General features: G+C 33.8%; 1 protein-coding gene and 1 pseudogene across 1 annotated transcript; both read left to right on the top strand.

Moving 5' to 3' along the window:
* Positions 1-547: 547 nt before the first annotated feature.
* On the top strand, positions 548-1,480 carry LOC123278083 (olfactory receptor 4C11-like; annotated as a pseudogene).
* Positions 1,481-9,314: 7,834 nt separating this feature from the next.
* Positions 9,315-10,247, top strand: LOC123278053 (olfactory receptor 4C11). Its single transcript, XM_044750344.2, has one exon. The coding sequence runs from the start codon at positions 9,315-9,317 to the stop codon at positions 10,245-10,247; it is 933 nt and encodes a 310-aa protein (XP_044606279.2).
* The last annotated feature ends 12,760 nt before the right edge of the window (positions 10,248-23,007 follow it).

The following is a 23,007-nucleotide window of genomic DNA, read 5'->3' on the forward strand; positions in this document are numbered from 1 at the left end:
TGTGGTGTATTTGTGTGTATGTATGGGTTTAGGTTTTATCAAGGAAGATACTCTGAAATGTTTAGACACTCATCCTCTAAGACAATATTTACTAGAAGAGTATTTTATAAATGAACTCTGTTCAAGAAATGTGAAAACATATTGAGTAAATCATGTAAAAGTTTCCTCTACTTCTGCAGCCCACTACACTAATATTGACATGTCCCTAAAGAAAACATTAAGCTGAAGAAGTTATTCACTCATTCCAAATAAACAAAATTAATGTATATTATGTCTGAAGAATCATTTACTTTTTCATTATTTTTCTATTTCTTATATCATTATTTTCACATGCAATCAGGTAAATAGATTGAATAAGTGCTATGAATTCAATTTCATTCTGCTAAAGCAGTACACAACAGGTAAGGAATACCCATTGGGAAGTGGCATTTCCATGATCAAGCATATGTATTCAGCCTCCAAATGCAGTATTCATTTTAAAATTCCTTTTTCATCTCTTCTTCACAGATTATTTTTAACCAGTGCTTTCCCTGCATCAAATGAAACAATGGAGCAAAATAACAGTGTAACTGAGTTCATACTGTTAGGATTGACACAAGATCCTAAGATGCAGAAACTGGCATTTGTAATCTTCTTCATTTTCTATGTGGGAACAGTGCTGGGAAATTTGCTTATTATTGTGACCATCAAATCCAGCCAGACACTTGGAAGCCCCATGTACTTCTTCCTATTTTATTTGTCCTTAGGTGATACCTGCTTTTCAATGTTTACAGCCCCTAGACTAATTGTGGATGCTCTCTCTGCAGAGAAAATCATTTCTTACAATGAGTGCATGACTCAGATCTTTGCACTGCATTTATTTGGTGCCATGTAGATCTTTGTCCTTGTCCTCATGGCTATTGATCGCTATGTGGCCATCTGTAAGCCCTTGCATTATCCAATCATCATCAGCCAGCAGATCTGCATCACCCTGATTGTGCTTGCATGGATAGGGTCTTTTATACATTCTATAGCTCAGATTATCCTGGCCTTGAGACTGCCTTTCTGTGGATCCAATTTGGTTGACCATTATTGCTGTGATATGCAGCCTTTGTTGAAACTTGCCTGCATGGATATTTATGTGACCAACCTCCTGGTGGTGTCTAATAGCGGGGCTATCTGCACAAGCAGTTTTGTAATTCTGATGATCTCATATATTGTCATCTTGCATTCTCTGAGAAACCACAGTGCAGAAGGGAGGAAAAAAGCTCTCTCCACTTGCACTACCCACATCATTGTAGTTGTCTTATTCTTTGGTCCATGTATATTCATTTACGTACGCCCCCCAACCACTTTCTCCATAGACAAGATGGTGACAGTATTTTATACTATTGGAACACCCTTTCTCAACCCACTCATCTACACACTGAGGAATGCAGAAGTGAAAAATGCAATGAGAAAGTTATGGCATACCAAAATAACCTCAGAAAGCAAAAAGTGAGTTGAGGGTTTGTCATGATTATTTGTTGAGTCACGGTTTGACTGAATCTGTACAAATATCAAATAGCATAGTCAATGACTATTGTGGGAATAACATACACTCATATATGACTGTGGGCAGCTATTTGTTTTTTTCTAGTTCACAGGCAAGATGCATGCTAAGGCTTCTAATTCTTTAACTGCACCAAACTTACTAGTTCTAGCTATATCCTCCTGTCAAAGATTATTTTGAAATAAATTCAGTAAAGTAACATAAGTTTTCTTGTTTTCATTTCTTTTAACTTTCTGGCTCATTATGAAGCTCAGTGTCTACCCTTGTGCCTCAAAATTGGAATGTCATACATGAAGAGGGCCATATAGTCACTAGAGAATGAAAATGTCATGATTCCGTTATAAACTCACTTAATCTACGCCTCAATAATACCAGCATACACACATGCACAAAATAGAGGGTTTCATGGTTATTTACATTTCAGATGAATGAATGAATGTATGAAAGTAAAATGTATAGAATAAAATAAGCTAACATGTAAGTGAAAAAATAAAGTTAAGATAATAGAATAAAAAGAAGTTATATAAAGAAGAAAGTTTAGAACATTTATTTGGTTCAAAAGAACTTGTAGTTAAATTAAAACTAAAAAAATAGTGTAAATTTTTTTAAAATTTCTAGAACATGATATCCATCCAATGTATTCTTTTGAAGAGACCACCCTCCATCTAAAGTGATTCACCTTAAAGAGAAACTGTGAATCCTACTTATCCTTTCATTTTAAGAACAAGTAGAATGCCTGAAAAGTGTCCAATGTTCTCCTGTTATCATACTTCTGTCTCATAAAAATAGTACAAATTTAGGTATATCTATTGAAAAGTTACAGATGAACAATCTACATTTCAGATAAGTAAACAAATTCTTTGAAGTTGTTCTGCTAAGAAGTGCCAGAAGCAAGGTTTTAAACCAGTTCTGTATGCCTCCCAAATCAGTAATAAATATTTCTATCTCTCTTTATCTCTTAATTCAATTATCTCTGCAAGCTGGCCTAAAAACAGGAAACATTTGGAAGTTGGTGAGTGATCATGAATTATACTTATTTTTTATTATAGATTCAAGATGTGTGGGAGAATATAATGATTGAGAATATGAATTCTGTACTCAGATTCATAAATCCAAATCCAGGGGCTACTTGCTACTTTATAGCCCTGTAACTTTAGAAAAGATATATGAAATCCTGGGCCTAAATTTTTGTCTGTAAACTAGAGATGAAAATAGTCCCTGTTTTATTGACTTGTCATGAGAATTAAACAAGATAGTATACATAAAATCTTAGGAAAAAAAAGAAAATTTAGTATATGCTATCTATTTTCATCATAATATAGATTTTTCAAAATATATTTACTGAAATTTATATTTTTAAATATAACAGCCACTATATATGTTTACTGAGTATTTTTATCTTATTCAGAAAATGCAATTTATAATTATAATGGAAGGTAAATTTTCAGTTAAAATTAAAAGTCAAGAACTGATTTAATAGGATTAAATAGAAACCTAAGAGAAGGTTAAACACATTGGTATGGCTTAAGTAAGAAATAAAACAGAGTCTTGACAATATGCTCTAGCCTCTTTATGTTTTGCATCATCAGATTTAAAGATGACTTATATGTGGAATCTAAAAAATAAAGAAAGAAGGAAAAGTCAGACTTGTGCAAATAGAAAACAGAAAAGTATTTGCCAGGTGCTGGGGGGTGGGGAAAATAGGGAGAGGTTGGTAAAAGGGTAGAAATTTTCAGCTATAAGATGAATAAGGTCTGAGGATCTAATGTAAAATATGGTGACTATAGTTGAAAACATGGTGACTGTACGGTGTAACTGAAATGTGCTAAGCCTGTAGAACTCAAATGTTCTCACACACACAAAAAGATAAATATGTGAGGTGATGGATGTGTTAATTAACTAGTTGAGGGGAATCCTTTCACAATGTGTACAATATATCAAACATCAAATCACCATGATGTACCCCATAAATAACTTAGAATTTTATATGTCAATTATACCTCAATAAATCTGAAATTAAAAAAACAAAAAGTGTATACCTTATATAAAGGGAGGAGAGGAACATCTGCTGGTTTTGAGCATGTGAAGATGTATTCAAAAATGGGGCTGATGGACATAAACTCAGATTGGCATCTTGCATGCAATTGAGGTTTGAAAATAGAAGAGATAAGAGAAGCAGAAATCTCAGAATATTCACACATACAGTCAGGTGCTGCATAATGATGTTTCAGCCAATAATGGACCGCATATATGATGATGGTCCCATGAGATCAGTACCATATAGCCTAGAGGTGTAGTAGGCTATACCATCTAGGCTTGTGTAAGTACATTCTATGATGTTCACACAATGATGGGATCACGTACTGATGCATTTCTCAGAACATGTGCCCATCATTAAGTGACTCATGACTGTCGTGCACCTTTGTAGTACTGATACCGACCCGGATATCAGTTTCCCCACATTAAACCCAGCATATATAGGGTTAAAACCAAAACACTCATTCCCTGCTTACTCTCTGGCTTCCTGGCTCCAGAATCCACTATTCCCCATGGAGACAGACACCATCAAGGACAAGCAGCTGGACTATCTCCCCCCACAAAGAGATACAGACTGGTGGGAAAGCTGCTGACCAGCAAGGTCATTGGTTTCCTCCTCTCTGTAAGTCTCTCAAGGCCAAAGACAGGCTGGTGGGAAAGCTCTGACCAGCAAGGCCATATGCTCCCCCTCCCCTACCTAAAGCCCCAGATAAAAACCCTTCCTTTTAGCTTTTTGGGGAGTTTGGGATTTCAGCGTTAGCTGCCCTCTCTCCTTGCTCAGCACTGTGCAAAAATAAAATTCCTACTTTCTTCCACCACACCTGGTGTCAGAGATTGGCTTGCTGTGTAACGGATGAGTGAACTCACTTCAGGTTTGGTAACAGTACAGTTTGAAATTAGGAAGCGTGATGCTTCTGACTTTGTTTTTCATTCTCAGTAACACTTTAGCTATTCAAAGTCTTTTGTGATTATATATAAATTTTAGTATTGTTTGTTCTATTTATGTGAAAAATGTCACTGAAATTTTGATAAGGATTGTGTTGAATTCTACAGATGGCTTTGAGTAGTCTAGTCAATTTAACAGTATTAACTCTTCCAATCCATGAAAAGGGATTGTTCTTCCATTTGTTTGTATCTTCTTTGATTTCTTTCATCAAAGTTGTTTAGGATTCATTGTATGGATATTTCATTTTATTGGTTAAATTTATTTCTAAGTATTTTACTGTTTTTGATGCTGTTGTGAGCAGGATTGTTTCCTTTATTTCTCTTTTAGATGTTTTGTTGTTAGTGTGCATAAACACAACTGATTTCTGTATGTTGATTTTATATCCTGCAACTTTACTGAATTTGTGGATTCATTCTGACATTTTTTTCAGTGGAGTCTTTAGGATTTTCTCTATATAAGATCATACCATCTGCAAACAGAAACATTTTTACTTCTTTCCAATTTGAATGCCTTTTATTTATCATGCCTGATTACTCTAGCCAGGATTTCCAGTACAATGTTGAATAGGAGTGGTAAGCATGGATATCCTTGAATTATTTCAGGACTTAGAGGAAAAATATTTCAACTTTTCTCATTTGAGTATGATGTTAGCTGTGGGTTTGTCATATATAACCTTTATTATGTTGAAGTATGTTCCTTCTATACCCAATTTATCAAGTGTTTTTATCATGAAAGTATGTTGTATTTTGTCTAATGCTTTTTCTGCGTCTATTGAGACAATTGTATGATTTTAGCATTCATTTTATTAGTATGGTGTGTCACATTTAGGGCTCCAAGAATACTCAATGGAGAAAAGACAGTCTCTTCAATAAATGATGTTGGGAAAACTGGATAACAACATGCAGAAAAATGAAATTGAACCTCCATCTTACACTCCTCACAAAAATTAACTTGAAATGGATTAAAGACTTAAACACAAGATCTGATACCATAAAACTTCTAGAAGTAAACAGAGGGAAAATCTCCTTGACAAAATCTCCTTGGCAAAAAGTTTTTGTATATGACATCAAAAGCAAAAATCAATAAGTTGAACTATAATTAAACTGAAAATCTGCACAGGAAGAGAAACAATCAAAAAAGTGAAAGACAACTTATGGGATGGGGGAAAATATTTAAAAACCTTATATCTGATAAGGGGTTAATATCCAAAATATAGGAACTGAACAGAAGTTTTTTCAAGGACGACATCCAATAGCCAACAAGAACAGGAAAAAAAGTGTCCAACATCAATAATCATCAGGGGAATGTAAATCAAAATCACAATAGGATATCACCTCACACCTGTTAGAATGGCTATCATGAAGAAGACAAGAGATAACAAATGTTGGTGAAGATGTAGAGAAAAGGGAACCCAACTGCACTATTGGTGAGAAGATAAATTAGTACAGTCAAATTGAAGATTAAGTTCTTTATTACATCTGGCTCATGTTTCTTAATTGGAAGGGAAGGGACTCTTAAGGGAATGACATTTCCCACACTCCTATATTTTGCATCATTCATGTTTAATTACTCCTACAGGGAAGGCAAAAGAAGCATTTTCCAGTCAAAATCTTGTGTGAGAGTGGATTTCAGAAAGCGTGAAATAAAGCTGTGATCATCCCTTGTGCCTTCTGGCATGCAGGTGAGAACCTAGCCTCTTTGTGAGATCTAAGAAATCCTGATCCCGGATAATCAGGAAGAATATTAAAATCATTTTTTAAATCTCTTTTAGGTAAGGGTCCCCTTAATGTCTTGGGAAGAAAAGAGGACAGTTGAATACCCTAACTTCTACATGAGCTCTTATCAAAATTGGTAAGATTTGTATTGGAGATTAACTTAGTTATATTTAGTATTTAGAGAAAATAAATCTGATGAATGCTGCAGTGTGCATCTCATACTTAAAAGGCACTTGTGGAAGGATAAAATGTTTAGGAAATTTTCCAGAAGTGTTTTATGATCTAAACTGAGAAGATGGAAATAAAAGACATGCACAGCAGCTCATGATGGAAATGGACCCTAGGTAAGGGCTATTTTTAGACAGGGGTATGAGAGAGAAGCCAATAGAAATAATATCTGTTTGAGTGTTCCAGGAAATGTTCCAAGGAGATGATGACTTTGCTGTGAATATAGTAGGGTGTAGGCTTCCCTTCTCAATGATATTTGCTTACAGAATAGGGTTGAACACTACTGGATTGTATCTATAGGAAATTCTCTTAATTCTTTGACTAATTCAAAAAATATTTATTATTAAATACGTATTTTCTTCTAGATGCTTAAATTCAGCAGTGAACAAATAAAAATTACTTTCGTTATGTTACTTCATTCTAACGTATGTCACTCATATCTATCACTCTAATTTATACGTATATATGTATATACGTATATATCAATTTTGTGAGCTGTACAAACATGTCAGTCTGTCTATATCTCTATCTTGTGACTTAGATACATAGATGATAGATAGATAGACTATAGATAATCATTTTATAATACTTAATTGCTAGAAACTGCAAACAACTTTTCACTTGTTTGCTAAAGAGTTTTGACAAAGAGAATATTTGCAAAACTTCTAAGACTGCAAGTGAACCTGTAGTTAGTGGCATTCTGGGGCTATGTAACGTGGTAAAGAGTACTGAGTTCCAGAACTGCCTCTATAGCTGACTCACTGTCTTACCCAAACTCCTAGATCTTACTGTGATCTAAGAATTTTGCTGTCCCTCCAGCCTAAATCACAAGACAGTGGTTATTGTTACGTAATATGCCAATGTGAATAACAAATCATTCCTAAGGTAAAGTTTTTAGAAGCTTTATTTTTAATGCAGTGTGATTAAGACATTTTCAAATATTATCAAAGGGAATATATTAAAAGGCAGGTCATCTTTCCACCTCAGACATTAACAATGCAATTTCCCCACCTAGAGACCACAATTGTCATGCTATTTTGGTACTTTCCTAATACAATTAATTTATTTAAGTGTATGTGTATGTGATATATATTATTCTACTGTTAATGAGTATATTAAATTCTTAAGCTCAAACTTCTGAACTCTTTCACTTTACAACATATTTTAGAAAAAATGGCATCTATATCATCCATTTTGATTAATAATTGCATAACGAACATTCCCTGATTTATTCAGCTTCCTTCTGATGGCCACTGAAGTTGTCCTGTCTTTTGCTACCATGGAAAGGGATGCAAAGATTGTCTTTGTGCCTGTGAGTGAGATTTTCCACAGTAAATGAAACCACTAGACTTACATCCACATGCAGTTGTAATATCATGGATGTTGAAAATCACTCCCTAAGAGATTGCACCCACTTAAACTCCTACCAAAAATGTGGAGATTGATCGTTTCCCACATTATTTTCAGTACTATTTGTTAAATGACACTTAGCAAAAAGATCACTGTTAATATGATAGGTGAAAAAGATATCTAATTGGAATTTAAATTTGAATGTATTTAGCTGTGAAGGAAAGGTTTTCTTTGAAATCAGTTTATTGTCCATTACTCACTTATGCTGTCTTTGTAACAATTGATCTCTAAAATCCATCTATGGATTTTATCCTTCGACGAGATTACGCTTCTGTCTGACATATATGTCATATATATATTTTACCAGTTTGGTGCTTATCTTATGCTTTTCATTGTGCTATTATCTGGAGAATATACGTGAGAGGTACATAAAAGAATTCGTCTACCGTTTGGTATATACGAATGAGTATTCATTCCCTTCTATTTATATCTTTTCTTACTGAAGTCAATGTATGGGAAATTCAAGAATATAGATCCCAAAAATTTTATTGAAAAGTTTCAGCTATGACTTGGAGCTTCTTGAGCTCATTTTCTAAATCCCTGGTGCTTAACATAACAAGAAATTTGAAAGAACATTCTGATTTATGGCAAACATTCTCCCTCTATTTTTTCTTAGTTTTCATCTCAGTATCTCCTTATGTCAGTATCTTCCTTATAAGAAAATATGTTGAAAGACTCAGAAAAATAATGAATAATGGGAATAATTTAACTTTGGACACAGAGTATAATTTAAAAAGTATAAACTTTAATGATAGAAGTTGAATTTAGAACTGTAAACAATGGGAAAAGTTTGAGAGGTAAAGTGAAAGGAAATAAACTTCATCAAGGAAAAAAATTAAAATAAGTCTCATGATCCTGGATCAACTAACCCGGTGTTCATTGCTAAATTTGTGTCTGTTTTTATCTCATTCTCCCTCTCTCTCAACCTGTGTGTGTGTGTTTGGGTTTTATTAAGGAAGTTTTGTTTTGATATCATTCCTTGAATATTCAGAGTATTTACCAGAAGATATTTTATAACTGGACTACCAGGTTTATGTAATGTGAAAGCATATTAGAATAAATCATTCACAAGTTTTCTCTATTTTTTCAACATGCTTCTAATAGGTCTTCACTGAAAACTAAAGAAAGGCATTCAGCTCAAGAAGTTAGCCATTCATACTAAAACTCCTAAATTAATGTTTATTATGCCTGAAGAATCATTTAATTTTTCATTATTTATATATTTTATTGTTTTCATAAACAGTCAGGTAAACATATTGAATAAATCTTTTCATTTCTATTTTATTCAGAGAAAACAACACAGAAGTTGGTGATCACCCGTGGATAAGTGGCACTTCCACAATACAGTACATGTATTTGACCTTCAAATGTAGTATTTATTTCATAATTTTTTTCCTTTGCAGATTACCTATTTCTACCCCACACTTTGTCTGCTTTGACTGAAACAATGAAACAAAATAACAGTGTAAATGACTTCATACTGTTAGGATTGACACAAGATCCTGTGAGGCAGAAAATGGTGTTTGTAATCTTCTTCATTTTCTATGTGGGAACTGTGGTGGGGAATTTGCTTATTATTGTGACCATCAAGTCCAACCAGACACTTGAGACCCCCATGTACTTCTTCCTATTTTACTTGTCCCTTGCTGATTCTTGCTTTTCAACTTCCACGGCTCCAAGACTAATTGTGAATGCTCTCTCTGCCACAACAATCATATCTTACAATGAGTGCATGACCCAAGTCTTTGCACTACATTTATTTGGCTGCATGGAAATCTTTGTCCTCATCCTCATGGCCATGGATCGCTATGTAGCCATCTTTAAGCCCTTACATTACCCAACTATTATGAGCCGGAAGGTCTGCATCATCCTGATTGTTCTTGCATGGATAGGGTCTTTTATACATTCTATAGCTCAGATTATCCTGGCCTTGAGATTGCCTTTCTGTGGACCAAATTTGATTGATCATTATTGCTGTGATTTGCAGCCCTTGCTGAAACTCGCATGCATGGACACTTATTTAATCAACCTGTTGTTGGTGTCTAACAGTGGGGCTATTTGCTCAAGTAGTTTTGTGATTCTGATGACCTCATACATTGTTATTTTGCATTCACTGATAAATCACAGTGCAGAAGGGAGGAACAAAGCTCTCTCCACTTGCACTTCCCACATCATTGTAGTTATCTTATTTTTTGGTCCGTGTATATTCATATATACATGCCCCCCAACCACTCTTCCCATGGACAAGATGGTAGCAGTATTTTATACTATTGGCACACCCTTTCTCAACCCACTCATCTACACACTGAGGAATTCACAAGTGAAAAATGCAATGAGAAAATTATGGCATATCAAAATTACCTCAGGAACCAAAAAATGAATTGAGAGCCTCAGTTGATTATTTATTGAGTCATGGTTCAACTCAATCTGTACAGATATCAAATATGATAGTGTACATCCTGACTCCCCCATGCAATCTAATAAAATGTGCCTGATTGTCTTACCTTTTTCTGTGCTTCTGCCCTCAGATAGTAGCTCCCCTCCTATCTTCAGCCTCTTTCTCTTCTGACGCTTTCTCTACCTGAGAGCTCAATTCTGCTTTTGCAGATGGTGAAATACACTTCACAACACTGTCTATACTCTGGTTCAATAAGAAGAGAGACACTATACGATCACAACTGTTAAGCATGTGGGCATCTATAAGTAAAGTGTAGCTAGTTTTCTATGATTAGTAATTCCCTCTTTAGCACCTCTCAGATAAGGTATTCTGTTTTTTCTTGAACACTTCCAGAGCAAAGGAACTAAATTTGTGTATCAAGAAGTTCATTACATTACCTCATTATTTTTTCTTGAAAAGTTGCATATTATTGAATCAAAAGTTTTTTTATATAATAATATTCTAAAATAGTTTTTCTTACTGTTTTCTTTGCTTGTTAAGATAATTGGGGTTTTATGTACGGGATTTTATAAATGTAATGTGACAGAGACCTTGAGATAGTCAGCTGTTTGTGTGATTGTATATAGGAGCTACAACAGTAGAATCCTACAATTCTAAGAGGTAAGAAAGTAAAATAATGTATGTTGTCAGGACTTAATGAAAATTAAAAATACACAAGAGATACTACCTATACTCTGAGAATGAAGTATATAGAAGTAGAACCCGGTTTGAAGAAAAAGAAATGTATATTATTTTTTAAAGTGGGATCATGTCAATGAAACAAAAGAAAGTACCATTGACATTAAAGAAATACTACTCTTGTCTATAATTAGTGAAGATAGGATCCATTACTGCAGCAGGAAGCTGCTTTCTTTCTCTATGTGTGCTTCCCAATACGGGGTAGTACAGAATCATAAGTTAGAATTGCCAATAGAATGTTGGTGCCCAGAGTGGGCAGAGCAGATTAACACCTGTGCCTTGGATGTGAATGCTGGGGGTAATATGGACTTTTAATATTTATCAATTTCAGTATACTAAAGTGTATGACAATCTTAGTAACTCTTACAAGATTCCGTTTCATTTTTAATACTGTTTCTCCTTATTTAAATGGAAAACCTTACCAATACTAATATTATTCTGCTGTCAAAGATTATTTTAAAATAAATTCATTTAAAATAACACAAGTTTTCAGTTTTGTCACTTCTTTTTGCTTCCCGAAACATTATGAAGCTCAGCGTCTGCACTGGTGTCCCATAGTGGCATGTCATGCACGAGGAGTGTCATTAAATTAACTCTGAGTGGAGATGTTATGATTCATCATAAATTTACCTAATTTACTTCTCTATAACACCAGCACTGGCAAACACACGCATGCACACACACACACACACACACACACACACATACTATACAGACTTTCATGGTGATTTGCATCTTAGATGAATAATTGATGGTAGGAGGTATAGAAGAAAAGAAATAAACTGAAATATAATGAAAAACATCAAAACTGTAAAATAGAAGTCAAAGCTACAAAGGGGAAGAAAAATTGGAAGAGTTTGAGTGGTTCAAAAGCACTTTTAGTCAAATTAAAACTGGGAAAATGAAGTAAAATTTTTTAAATTTCTAGGATATCATATCCATCCAATAGATGCCTTTGAAGTGACTGCCAGCCCTAAAAAGCACTTCATCTAAAAGAAAAACTATGAATTCTAGTTTTCCTTTTATTTTAGGAACAAGTAGTGTCTGATATATGTCCAAAGCTTTCTGGTTATCATGTTCGTGTCTCACAAAAATAGTACAAAGTCATGTTTTCCTATGGAAAATATACGGATGAAAAATCTAAAGGTGAGAGAAATAAACAAATTCCTTGTGGTTGTTTTGCTAAGTATGGTAACCAATGTTTTAAACCACTTCTATGTGTGATTCCAAGTCAGTAACAAACACCTCTATTCTGTATTGTGTCTTATTTCAAATATCTTCGTAAATGGCAGAAAACACCATAAATATTAAGAAGTTGTTGCAGTGATCATAAACTACACTCATTTTAGCATCAAAGTAGGTGATAGACTGTAAAGATTAAGAGTATAATCTCTGAAGTCAGACTGCGTGAATCTGAATGCTGACTTTAACACTTTTGTTAACAGCTTTATTGAGATTTTTTGGCAACAAAAATTGCATATATTTGGCTTTTACACCTTGATGTTTTGAGATATCTATAATGTGAAAAGATAACCCCAATTAAACTAATTAACATGCCCATTGTCTCTACCTAGTTTCCATTGTGTGTGTGTGATGAGATTTAAGATCTACCCTCTTTGCAAATTCGAGTATACAATATGGTATTGTTAATTATAGTTTCCATGCTATATATTAGATCTCTAGAACTTATTCATTCTACATAACTGAAACCCTGTACCCTTTGACCAACATCTTTCCATTTCCCACAACCCCTGTACCCTGGTAACCAACATTCAGTTCTCAGCTTCTATGACTTGAGGTCTTAGGGTTTGGGGAGAGCCTGGGGGTTTTATTGAGGTCGAAGGTGAAGACCTAGGGTCTCTAGAACTCACAGTTCATTGGCAAATTCAGAACATAGGAGAGGCAATTTAAAGAATGAGAAGAGAGAAAAAAAGAAGAAAAATAACAAGAGCCTCAAATAGCCAGTTATTTAAATCAACCAGGATCTCTAAAAAAGGGAGCTTCATGGGGTGGGGTGGAGGCCCACATCCTGGCTCTTTATCTACTCACATGGCTGGGAATATATTTATTTAAGATAGCCTGCCTTGAAGTGGATGCCTTTTTTTTTTTCTTCTTAAAGATTGGCACCTGAGCTAACATCTGTTGCCAATCTTTTATTTTTCCTTCTTTTCTTCTTCCTCTTCCCAAAGCCCCCAGTATGTAGGTGTATATTCTAGTTGTAGGTCCTTCTGGCTATGCTATGTGGGACGCCACCTCAGCATGGCCTGATGAGCTGTGCTATGTCCATGCCTAGGATCCGAACTGGCAAAACCCCCGGTCTCTGAAGTGGAGAGTGCAAACTTAACCACTAAGCTGTGGGGTGGCCCCTGGATGCTTCTTTAAAATGGATGTGTTGGCAGTCAAAGCTTAAGTCAGGCACTTACATTATAAAAAGAATATGCGTATGAAAGATGTATGTATATTTACATATATATCAAATATATATACAAAAGTATATATGCACACATACACTCATAATGTATTTTCTTTTCTATTTTCTTTATTCATCATTTGACAGAGATTTAGGTTGTTTCCATATCTTGGGTATTTTGACTAATGCTGCACTGAAAATGAAACTGCGGAAATCTCTTTGAGGTCCTGTTTTAATCCTTTGGATGTATTCAGAAGCAGAATCACTGTATTATATGGTAGTTTGATATTTAATTTTTTGAGGAACCTCCCTACTGTTTTCCATAGTGGCTGTACCAATGTACATCCCCATCAAAAGTGCACAAGCGTTCCCTTTTTTCTACATCTTAACTAAAACTTCTTAGCTCTTGTCTTTTTGATGATATTTATTCTAAGTATAAGATGATACCTCATTATGGTTTTGATTTGCATTTCTCTGATGATTAGTGATGTTGAGCACCTTTTCATGCACCTGTTGGCCACTTGTATGTCTTTGGAAAAATGTCCATTCCATTCTTCTGGCTATTTTTTAATCAGATTATTTGTTTTTATTGGTATTGAGTCATATGAGTTCTTTATATATTTTGGATATTAACCATTTATCAGGTAGATGGTTTGTAAATATTGTCTCCCACCCCGTAGATTTACTTTTCATTTTATTGATTGTTTCTTTTGCTGTGCAAAAGCTTTTTAGTTTGCTATAGTCCCACTTGTTGATTTTTGCTATTTTGCTTATGCTTTTGATGTATCCAAAAACTTTTTCCAAGACTAATGTCAAGGAGTTTTTCCCTATGTTTTCTTCTAGGAATTTTATGATTTCAGGTTTAAGATTTAAGATTTTAATACATTTTGGGTTAATTTTTGCCAGTGATGTAAGATATGGGTGGAATTTCATTCTTCTGAATGTGGTTATCCAGTTTCCATACATCACTTATCAAAGAGACTATCGATTCTCCATTGAGTATTCTTATCTTTGTCAAATATTAGTTGACCATACATTCCTGGGTGTATTTCTGGGCACGTAATTCTGGTCCATTGATGTGTGGCTATTTTAACGCCAGTCCCATACAATTTAGATTATAGTGTATGGTATAGTTTGAAATCATGAAGTGTGATACCTCCAGTTTTGTTCTTCTTTCTCAGAATTGATTTGGTTATTTAGGGTCTTTTGTTGTTCCATATTTATTTTAGAATTATTTCTTATATTTCTGTGAAAAATGCCATTGGAATTTTTGTAAAGATTACAGTAAATAATAGGTTACTTTGGGTAGCATGGACATTTTAACAATATCACTTCTTTCAATCTGTGAACATGAAATGTCTTTCCATTTGTTGGTTTCTTCTTTAATTTCTCCCATGAAAGTCTTTTAGTTTTCCATGTTCCAGATCTTTCCCCTCTTTGGTCAAATTTATACCTAAGTGTTTTATTGTTTTTTGTGCTATTGTGAATGTGATATTTTTAACTTTCTTTTTCAGGTGCTTTATTGTTAGTGTACAGAAATGCAACTGATTTAAGTATGTTGATTTTGTATCCTTCAAATTTAGTAAGTTTGTTTATTCATTCTAAAAGTATTTTGGTTGAGTCTTTAGAATTTTCTACACATAAGATCATATCATCTCTAAACAGATATAGCATTAGTTTCTCCTTTTCAATTTGGATGCATTTTATTTCTTTTTCATGCCTAATTGCTCTGCCTAGGATTTCTGGTACTATGTTGAATAGGAGTGGTGAGAGTGGATACACTTGACTTGTTCCCTACCTTGGAGGAAAAGCTTTCAAACTTTCACCATTGAGTATGATGTTAGTAATGGATTTTTTATATATGACCTTTATTATGTTGTGGTATGCTTCATGTATATGCAATTTTTGAGTGTTTTTATCAATGAAAGGATGTTGTATTTTGTCAAATGTCTTTTCTGTATCTATTGAGATGATGATATGATTTTCCTCTTTCATTCTATTAATGTAGTATGTCACATTTGTTGATTTGTGTATTTTGGGCCATCCTTGCATCCCAGAGATAATTCCCATTAAACCATAGTGTATAATCCTTAATGTGCTGTTAAATTCAATTTACGATATTTTTTGCATCTTTATTCATCAAGTATATCGACCTGTAGTTTTCCTTTCTTGTAATCTCATTATCTGGCTTTGATGTCCGGGTAATGTTGGCTTCATAAAATGAATTTAGAGTACACCTTCCTTTTCAATATTTTGGAGATGATATATCATTGCAGTTTTCACTTGCATTTCTCTGATTAATTGAGATGTTGAGCACCATTTCAGATATGTGTTAGCTATTTGAATTTCTTCTTTTGAAATTCAATTTATAACTTTGGCCCATTTTTAATTGAATAATTTGTATTTTGGGTGTTGAGGTACATATATTCCTTATGTATTTTCAGTATTAACCCCATATTCAATGTATAGTTGGCAAATATTTTTCCTTTCTGTACGTTGCCTTTTTATGTTGATTTTTATTTATTTGTTTGTTTGCTTGTTTATTTATTTTTGAGGAAGATTAGCCCTGAACTAACATCTGCCACTAATCCTCCTATTTTTGCTCAGTCAGATTGACCCTGAGCTAACATCTGTGCCCATCATTCTCTACTTTGTACATGGGATGGCTGCCATAGCATGGCTTGATAAGCTGTGCATAGGTCTGTGCCCAGGATGCAAACCTGTGAACCCGAGGCTGACAAAGCAGAGCAGATGAACTTAACTGCTACACCACTGGGCCAGCCTCTGTTGATTTTTTTTTCTGTGCAGAAGCTTCTAAATTTGATGTAATCACACATATATTTTTATTTTCATTGCTTTTCTTTTTCATGTCATATCCAAAACAATTATTGTCAAGGCCAACATCAAGAAAGTTTTTCCCTGTATTTTCTCAAGAATTTTATGGTTTCAGGTCTTACATTAAAGTATTAATCCATTTTGAGTTGATTTTTTGTATGTTGTAAGGTAGGCGTCCAGTTTCCATCTTTCCCTCTAGATATGCAGTTTTAACGACCCCCTTTGTTGAAGAGACTATCCTTTTCACATTATGTGTTCTTGTTTCCTTGTTGAACATCAGTGGACCATACATGCATGGGTTTATTTCTGGGTTCTATATTCTGTTCCAAGATGCTTGGCTATTAGGGGTCTTTTGTGGTTCCATATGAATTTTAGAATAGTTTTCTATCTATTTCTGTGAAACACATTGGGATTTTACAGAGATTACATTGAATCTGTAGATCACTTTGGGTATTAATACATTTTAACAGTATTAGTACTTCTGACACATGAGTATAGGATGTCTTTCCGTTTATGTGTGTCCTTTTAAATTTTCATCAATGTTTTATAATTTCAATGTAGAAGACTTCCATCTCTTTATGTAGGTCAATTCCTAAGTATTTATTATTTTTATTTCTAACATGGATTCTGTTCTTAATTTCCATTTCAGGTACTTCCTTGTTTTTCTATTGTAATGCCATTGCTTTTTATACATTGAATTTGTATCAACTTTACTGAATTTATTAGTTCTAATGGTTTTTTTGTACAGTCTTTGGGTTTTCTAAGTATATAATCATGTCATCTGGAAACAGAGGTAATTTTACCTCTTCTCTTCCAGCTTGGTTACCTTTTATTTTCTTTACTTGCCTAAGTGCTCTGGCTAGGACTTTCAGTACTCTGTTTAGCAGAAGTGGTGAGAGTGGGCATCTTTGTCTTGTTCTGGACTGTAAAAGAAAAGCTATCAGTTTTTCATCATAGAGAATGGTAGCTGTGGATTTTTTTATATAAAACCTTATTTTATTGAGTTCTGTTCCTCCTATACTTATTTTGTTAAGAGTTTTTATCACAAAAAGGTGTGGAATTTTGTCAAACACTTTTTCTACATCTAGTGAGATAATCATGTGATTTTTGTCTTTCATTCTGTTAATATGGTGTAAGACTTTTACTAATTTTCATATGTTTAACCATCCTTGCATCACAGGTATAAATCTCAGATGGCTGTGATGAATGATTCTCTTAAGGTGCTATTGAATTTAGTTTGATAGTGTTTTATTGAGGACTTTTGCATCAATGTTCATCGGGGAAATTGGCATAAAGTTTTCTGTTCTTGTGTTGTCTTTATCTGATTTTAGCATCAGCAATGCTGATCTCAAAAAACTTTGGAAGTATTCTCTCTTCTTCTACTTTTTGGAAGAGTTTAAAAAGTTTTGGTATTTGTGGTTATTTGAATGTTTGGTAGAATTCATCCGTGAAGCTTTCTGGTCCTGGGCCTGTTTTTGTAAGAAAGTTCTTGATTCAATCTTCTTGTTTGTTATTGGTCTGTTCATGCTTTCTGTTTCTTATTGATTCAATCTTGGTAGGATGTTTCTAAGAATTTATCCATTTCTTTGGGTTATTGTTTATGATAGTCCCTTATGATCTTTTATATTCCTGTGTCATCCATTGAACTATCACCTCCTTCATTTCTGATTTTATTTGTGAGTCCTTTTTGATTCTTAGTCTAGGTAAGGCTTTATTGATTTTGTTTTTCTGTTTAAGAAAACAAATCTTATTTTCATTGATTTTACTATTATTTTTCTTTCCACTATTTCATTTATTTCTGCTCTAATATTTCCTACTTCCTTTCTCATGCTATTTTTTGGTTCAGATAGTTAATATGTATTCCATTACTGTTGGTGCAAATTTCTCTATATGTCTGCTAGGTCTATTTAATCTATTGTGGTGTTTAAGTCAGCTGCTTCCTTATTGATGTTGTGCCTGGATGTTCGATCTAGTATTGAAGTGGGAGTATTGAAGAGCCCTACTATTATTGTATTGCTCCATCTTTCTCCCTTCAGTTATGTTAATATTTTCTTTATATATTTTGGTGCTCTGATGTTGTGTGCATATATTTTTATAATTGTTATGTTCTCTTGATGAATTCACCCTTTTATCATTACATAATGTCCTTCTTTATTTCCTTTGACCATTTTTGACTTAAAGACTATTTTTTCTGACATAAGTATAGCCACACCTGCTCACTTTTATTTATTATTAGCATTGAGTAGTATTCCATTGTGTGTATGTGTATGTGTGTGAGTATATACATATACATAAGGCATCTTATTTATCCATTCATCTGTAGAAGGGCACTTGAGTTGCTTCTACATCTTGCCTATTGTGAATAATGCTGCAATGAATATAGGAGTGAATAAACCTCTTTGGATCATTGATTTCAAGTTCTTGGATAAATACCAAGTCGTGGGATAGCTGGATCATATGGTATTTCTGTTTTTATTTTTTTGAGAAGTCTCCAAACTGTTTTCCAAAGTGGCAGCACCAGTTTGCACTCTGATCAGCAGTGCATGAGGGTTCCCTTTTCTCCACATCCTCTCCAACATTTGTTGTTTTTTGTCTTGCTAACTGTAGCCATTCTGACCAGTGTAAGGTGATATCTAATTACAGTTTTGATTTGCATTTCCCAAATAATTAGTGATTTTGAACATGCTTTCATGTTTTGTTGGCCATCTGTGTATCTTTTTTGGAAAAATGTTTGTTCCTATCCTCTGCCAATTTTTTTGATTGTTTTTTTGCTGTTGTTGAATTGTATGAGTTCTTTGTATATTTTGGGGATCAAGCAATGTTGATAAATGATTTGCAAATATTTTCTCCCAGTTTGGGGGTTATCTTTTTGCTTTCTTCGTTGTCTCCTTTGCTTTGCAAAAGATTTTTAGTCTGATGTAGTCCTATTTGTTAACTTTTTCTTTTGTTTCCCTTGCCTGAGTAGACATGGTATTTGAAAATATGCTGCTAAGACCGATGTCAAATAGTGTACTCCCTATATTTTATTCCAGGAGTTTTGTGGTTTCAGATCTTACATTCAAGTCTTTGAACTATTTTTAGTTAATTTTGTGTATGGTGAAAGATAGAGGTCTATTTTCATTCTTTGCATGTGGCTGTCCAATTTTCCCATTATCATTTATTGAAGAGACTTTCCTTTCTCTATTGGAAGTTCTTGGCTCCTTTGTTGAAGATTAACTGTCCATAGATGTATGATTTTATTTATAGGCTTTTAATTCTGTCCCATTGATTTGTGTCTGTTTTTGTGTCAGTACTATGCTGTTTTGATTACCATAGGTGTGTATTATATTTTAAAATGAGGGATTGTGATGGCCCCAGCTGTGTTCTTTTTTCTCAGGACTCCTCTGGTTATTTGCAGTCTTTTGCTGTTCCATATAAATTTTGGGATTCTTTGTTCTATTTCTGTGAAAAACGTTTTTGGAACTTTGATAAAGATTTCATTGAATCTGGAAATTGCTTTAGGAAGTATGGACATTTTAACTGTGTTAATACTTCCAATCCAAAAGCATTGAATGTCTTTACATTTCTTTTTGTTGTCTTCAATTTTCTTCAACAATGTTTTATAGTTTTCAGTGTACAGATTTTTCAACTCTTTGCTTAAGTTTATTCCTAGGTATTTTATTCTTTTTGTTGCAATTGTAAGTGGGATTGTATTCTTAATTTCTCTTTCTGCTACTTCTTTGTTAATGTATAGAAACACAACTGATTTTTGTGTCCTGCTACTTGACCATACTCATTTATTATTTCTAAAAGTTTTTTAGTGGATTCTTTAGGGTTTTCTGTATATAAAATCATATCATCTGCAAATAGTGACAATTTCACTTCTTCCTTTCCAATTTGATCCCTTTTATTTCTTTTTCTTGCCTGATTGCTCTAAGACTTCTAGTACTATGTTAAATAAGAGTAGTGAAAGTGCACATCCTAGGCTGGTTCCTGCTCTTAGAGGGATAAATTTCAGGTTTTCTCCATTGAGAATGATATTAGCTGTGGGTTTGTGGTATATGGCCTTTATTATGTTGAAGTACTTACCTTCTATGCCAATTTTATTCAGAGTTTTTATGATAAATGGATGCTAAATCTTGTCAAATGCTTTCTCTGCATCTGTTGAGATGATCATGTGATTTTTATTCTTCATTTTGTTAACATGGTGTATCATGTTGATTGGTTTGTGGATGTTAAACCATCCCAGCATCCCTGAAATAAATCCGACCTGATCATATTGTATGACCTTTTTAATGTATTCTTGTATTTGATTTGCTAGTATTTTGTTGAGTATTTTTGCATTGATGTTCATCAGTGATATTGGCCTGTAATTTTCATTTTTTTGTGTTGTCCTTGCCTGGTTCTGGTATAAGGCTTATGTTGACTTCTTAGAAAGAGTTAGGAAGCTTCCTTTCCTCTTTAACCTATTGGATGAGTTTGCAAAGGAGAGGTATTAAGTATTCTTTGAATGTTTGGCAGAATTTGCCAGGGAAGCCATCTGGTCCTGGATGTGTATTTTTTGGGAGGTTTTGGATTACTATTTCTATCTCCTTACTGGTGATTTGTCTATTCAAATTCTCTATTTCTTTTTTATTCAGTTTTTGAAGGTTGTATGACTCTGAGAATTTATCTATTTCTTCTAGATTATCCAATTTGTTGACATATAGCTTTTCATAGTATTCTCTTATAATTTTTTGTATTTCTGAGGTGCTCATTGTAATTTCTCCTCTTTCATATCTAATTTTATTTGTAAAGTATTCTCTCTTTTTTTCTTGGTGAGCCTAGATAAAGGTATTTCAATTTTGTCTGTCTTTTCAAAGAATTAGCTCTTGATTTCATTGATTTTTTTCTGTTTTTTTTTAGTCTGTTTCATTTATTTTGCTCTGATTTTTAAAATTTCCTTCCTTCTACTGATTTTGGGCATTGTTGTTCTTTTTCCACTTCCTTTAGGTGCACTGTTAGATTGTTTATTTGGGATCTTTCTTCTTTGTTGAGGCAAGCCTGTATTACTATAAACTTTGCTCTTGAGAACTGCTTCTGCTGTATCCCACAGACTTTGGCAGGTCGTATTTTCATTTTCATTTGTCTCCAGGTATTTCTTGGTTTCTCCTTTGAGTTCTTCATTGACCTGATCATTGTTCAGTAGCATTTTGTTTAATATCCACATATTTGAGGCTTTTCTGATTTTCTTCCTGTAGTTGATTTCTAGTTTCTTAGCTTAGTGGTCAGAAAAGATGCTTGGTATTATTTCAATCTTCTTAAATTTATTGAGACTTGTTTTGGGGTCTAATAAGTGATCAGTCTTGGAGAATGTTCCATGTGCATTTGAAAAGAACATGTATTCTTTGGTTTGGGGATGGAATGTTTATATATATCTACTAAGTCCATCTGGTCTAACGTGTCTTTTAAGACCAATGTTTCCTTATTGATCTTGTTTGGATGATCTATCCATTGGTGTAAATGGAGCGTTAAAGTCTTCTGTTATTATTGTGTTACTATTTCTCCTTTTATGTCTGTTAATAATTGCTTTATATATTTAGGTGCTCCTATGTTGGGTGCATAGATATTTACAAGTGTTATGTCTTCTTGTTGGATTGTTCCCTTTATCATTATGTAGTGCCCTTCTCTGTCTCTTGTTACAGTTTTTGTTTTAAAATCTATTTTTTCTGATATATGTATTGCTACCTCTGCTTTCTTTTCTTTGCCATTTGCATGGAGTATCTTTTCCCATCCCTTCAGTTTCAGTTTGTGAGTGTCTTTAGGTCTGAGATGTGTCTCTTGCATGAGGCATAAATATGCATCTTGATTTTTATCCAACTGACCATCCTATGCCTTCTGATTGGAACATTAAGTCCATCAATATTTAAGGTAGTTATTGATAAATATGTACTTATTGACATTTCGTGGCTTTTTTCTATGTGTTTCACTAGTACTTCTTTGTTTCTTTCTTCTTCCCTTGCTCTCTTCCCTTGTGGTTTGACGGCTTTCTTTAGTATTATGTTTGAGTTCCTTTCTCTTAATTACTTGCCTATTTATTACAAGTTTCTGGTTTGGGATTACCATGAGGTTCATATATAATAGTTTACGTATACAGCAATCTATTTCGCTTTAGTTTGACTTCTTTCTGAAAGCTCTATTCTTTTACTCCTCTCCTCCCAGATTTTATGTTTCGATATCATATCTAACCTCTTTGTGTGTGTGTGTGTGTATCCACTACTCTCTTATCATTGAAATAGGTAATTCTAGTACTTTTGTCTTTTGACCTTCATAGGTGTTGATCTGCAAACTTTACCGTATTTTTGCCTTTATCAGTGATTTTATTGCCTTTTTGTTTTTGATAATTTTCTTATTCCTATTTGTAGTCTTCTCTTTCCCACTTAAATAAGGCCCTTTAACATTTCTTGTCAAACTGGTTTCTTGGTGATAGACTCCTTTAATTTTCCCTTGTCTAGGAATCTCTTTATGTCTCCTTCCATTCTGAATGTTAACTTTGCCAGGTAGAGTACTCTTGGCTGTTGACTTTTTCCTTTAAGCACTTTAAATATATTTTGCTACTCCCTTCTTTCCTGTAAAGTTTCCGCTGAGAAGTTAACTGATAGCTTTATGGGCTTTTTTGTATGTCACCTGTTGCCTTTCTCTTGCAGCTTTTACGATTCTCTCTTTATCTTTAATTTTGGACATTTTAATTGTAATGTGTCTTGGTGTGGGCCTCTTTGGGTTTATCTTGTTTGGTACGCT

Source organism: Equus asinus, chromosome 17 (assembly GCF_041296235.1).
Source record: "Equus asinus isolate D_3611 breed Donkey chromosome 17, EquAss-T2T_v2, whole genome shotgun sequence".
NCBI lineage: Eukaryota > Metazoa > Chordata > Mammalia > Perissodactyla > Equidae > Equus > Equus asinus.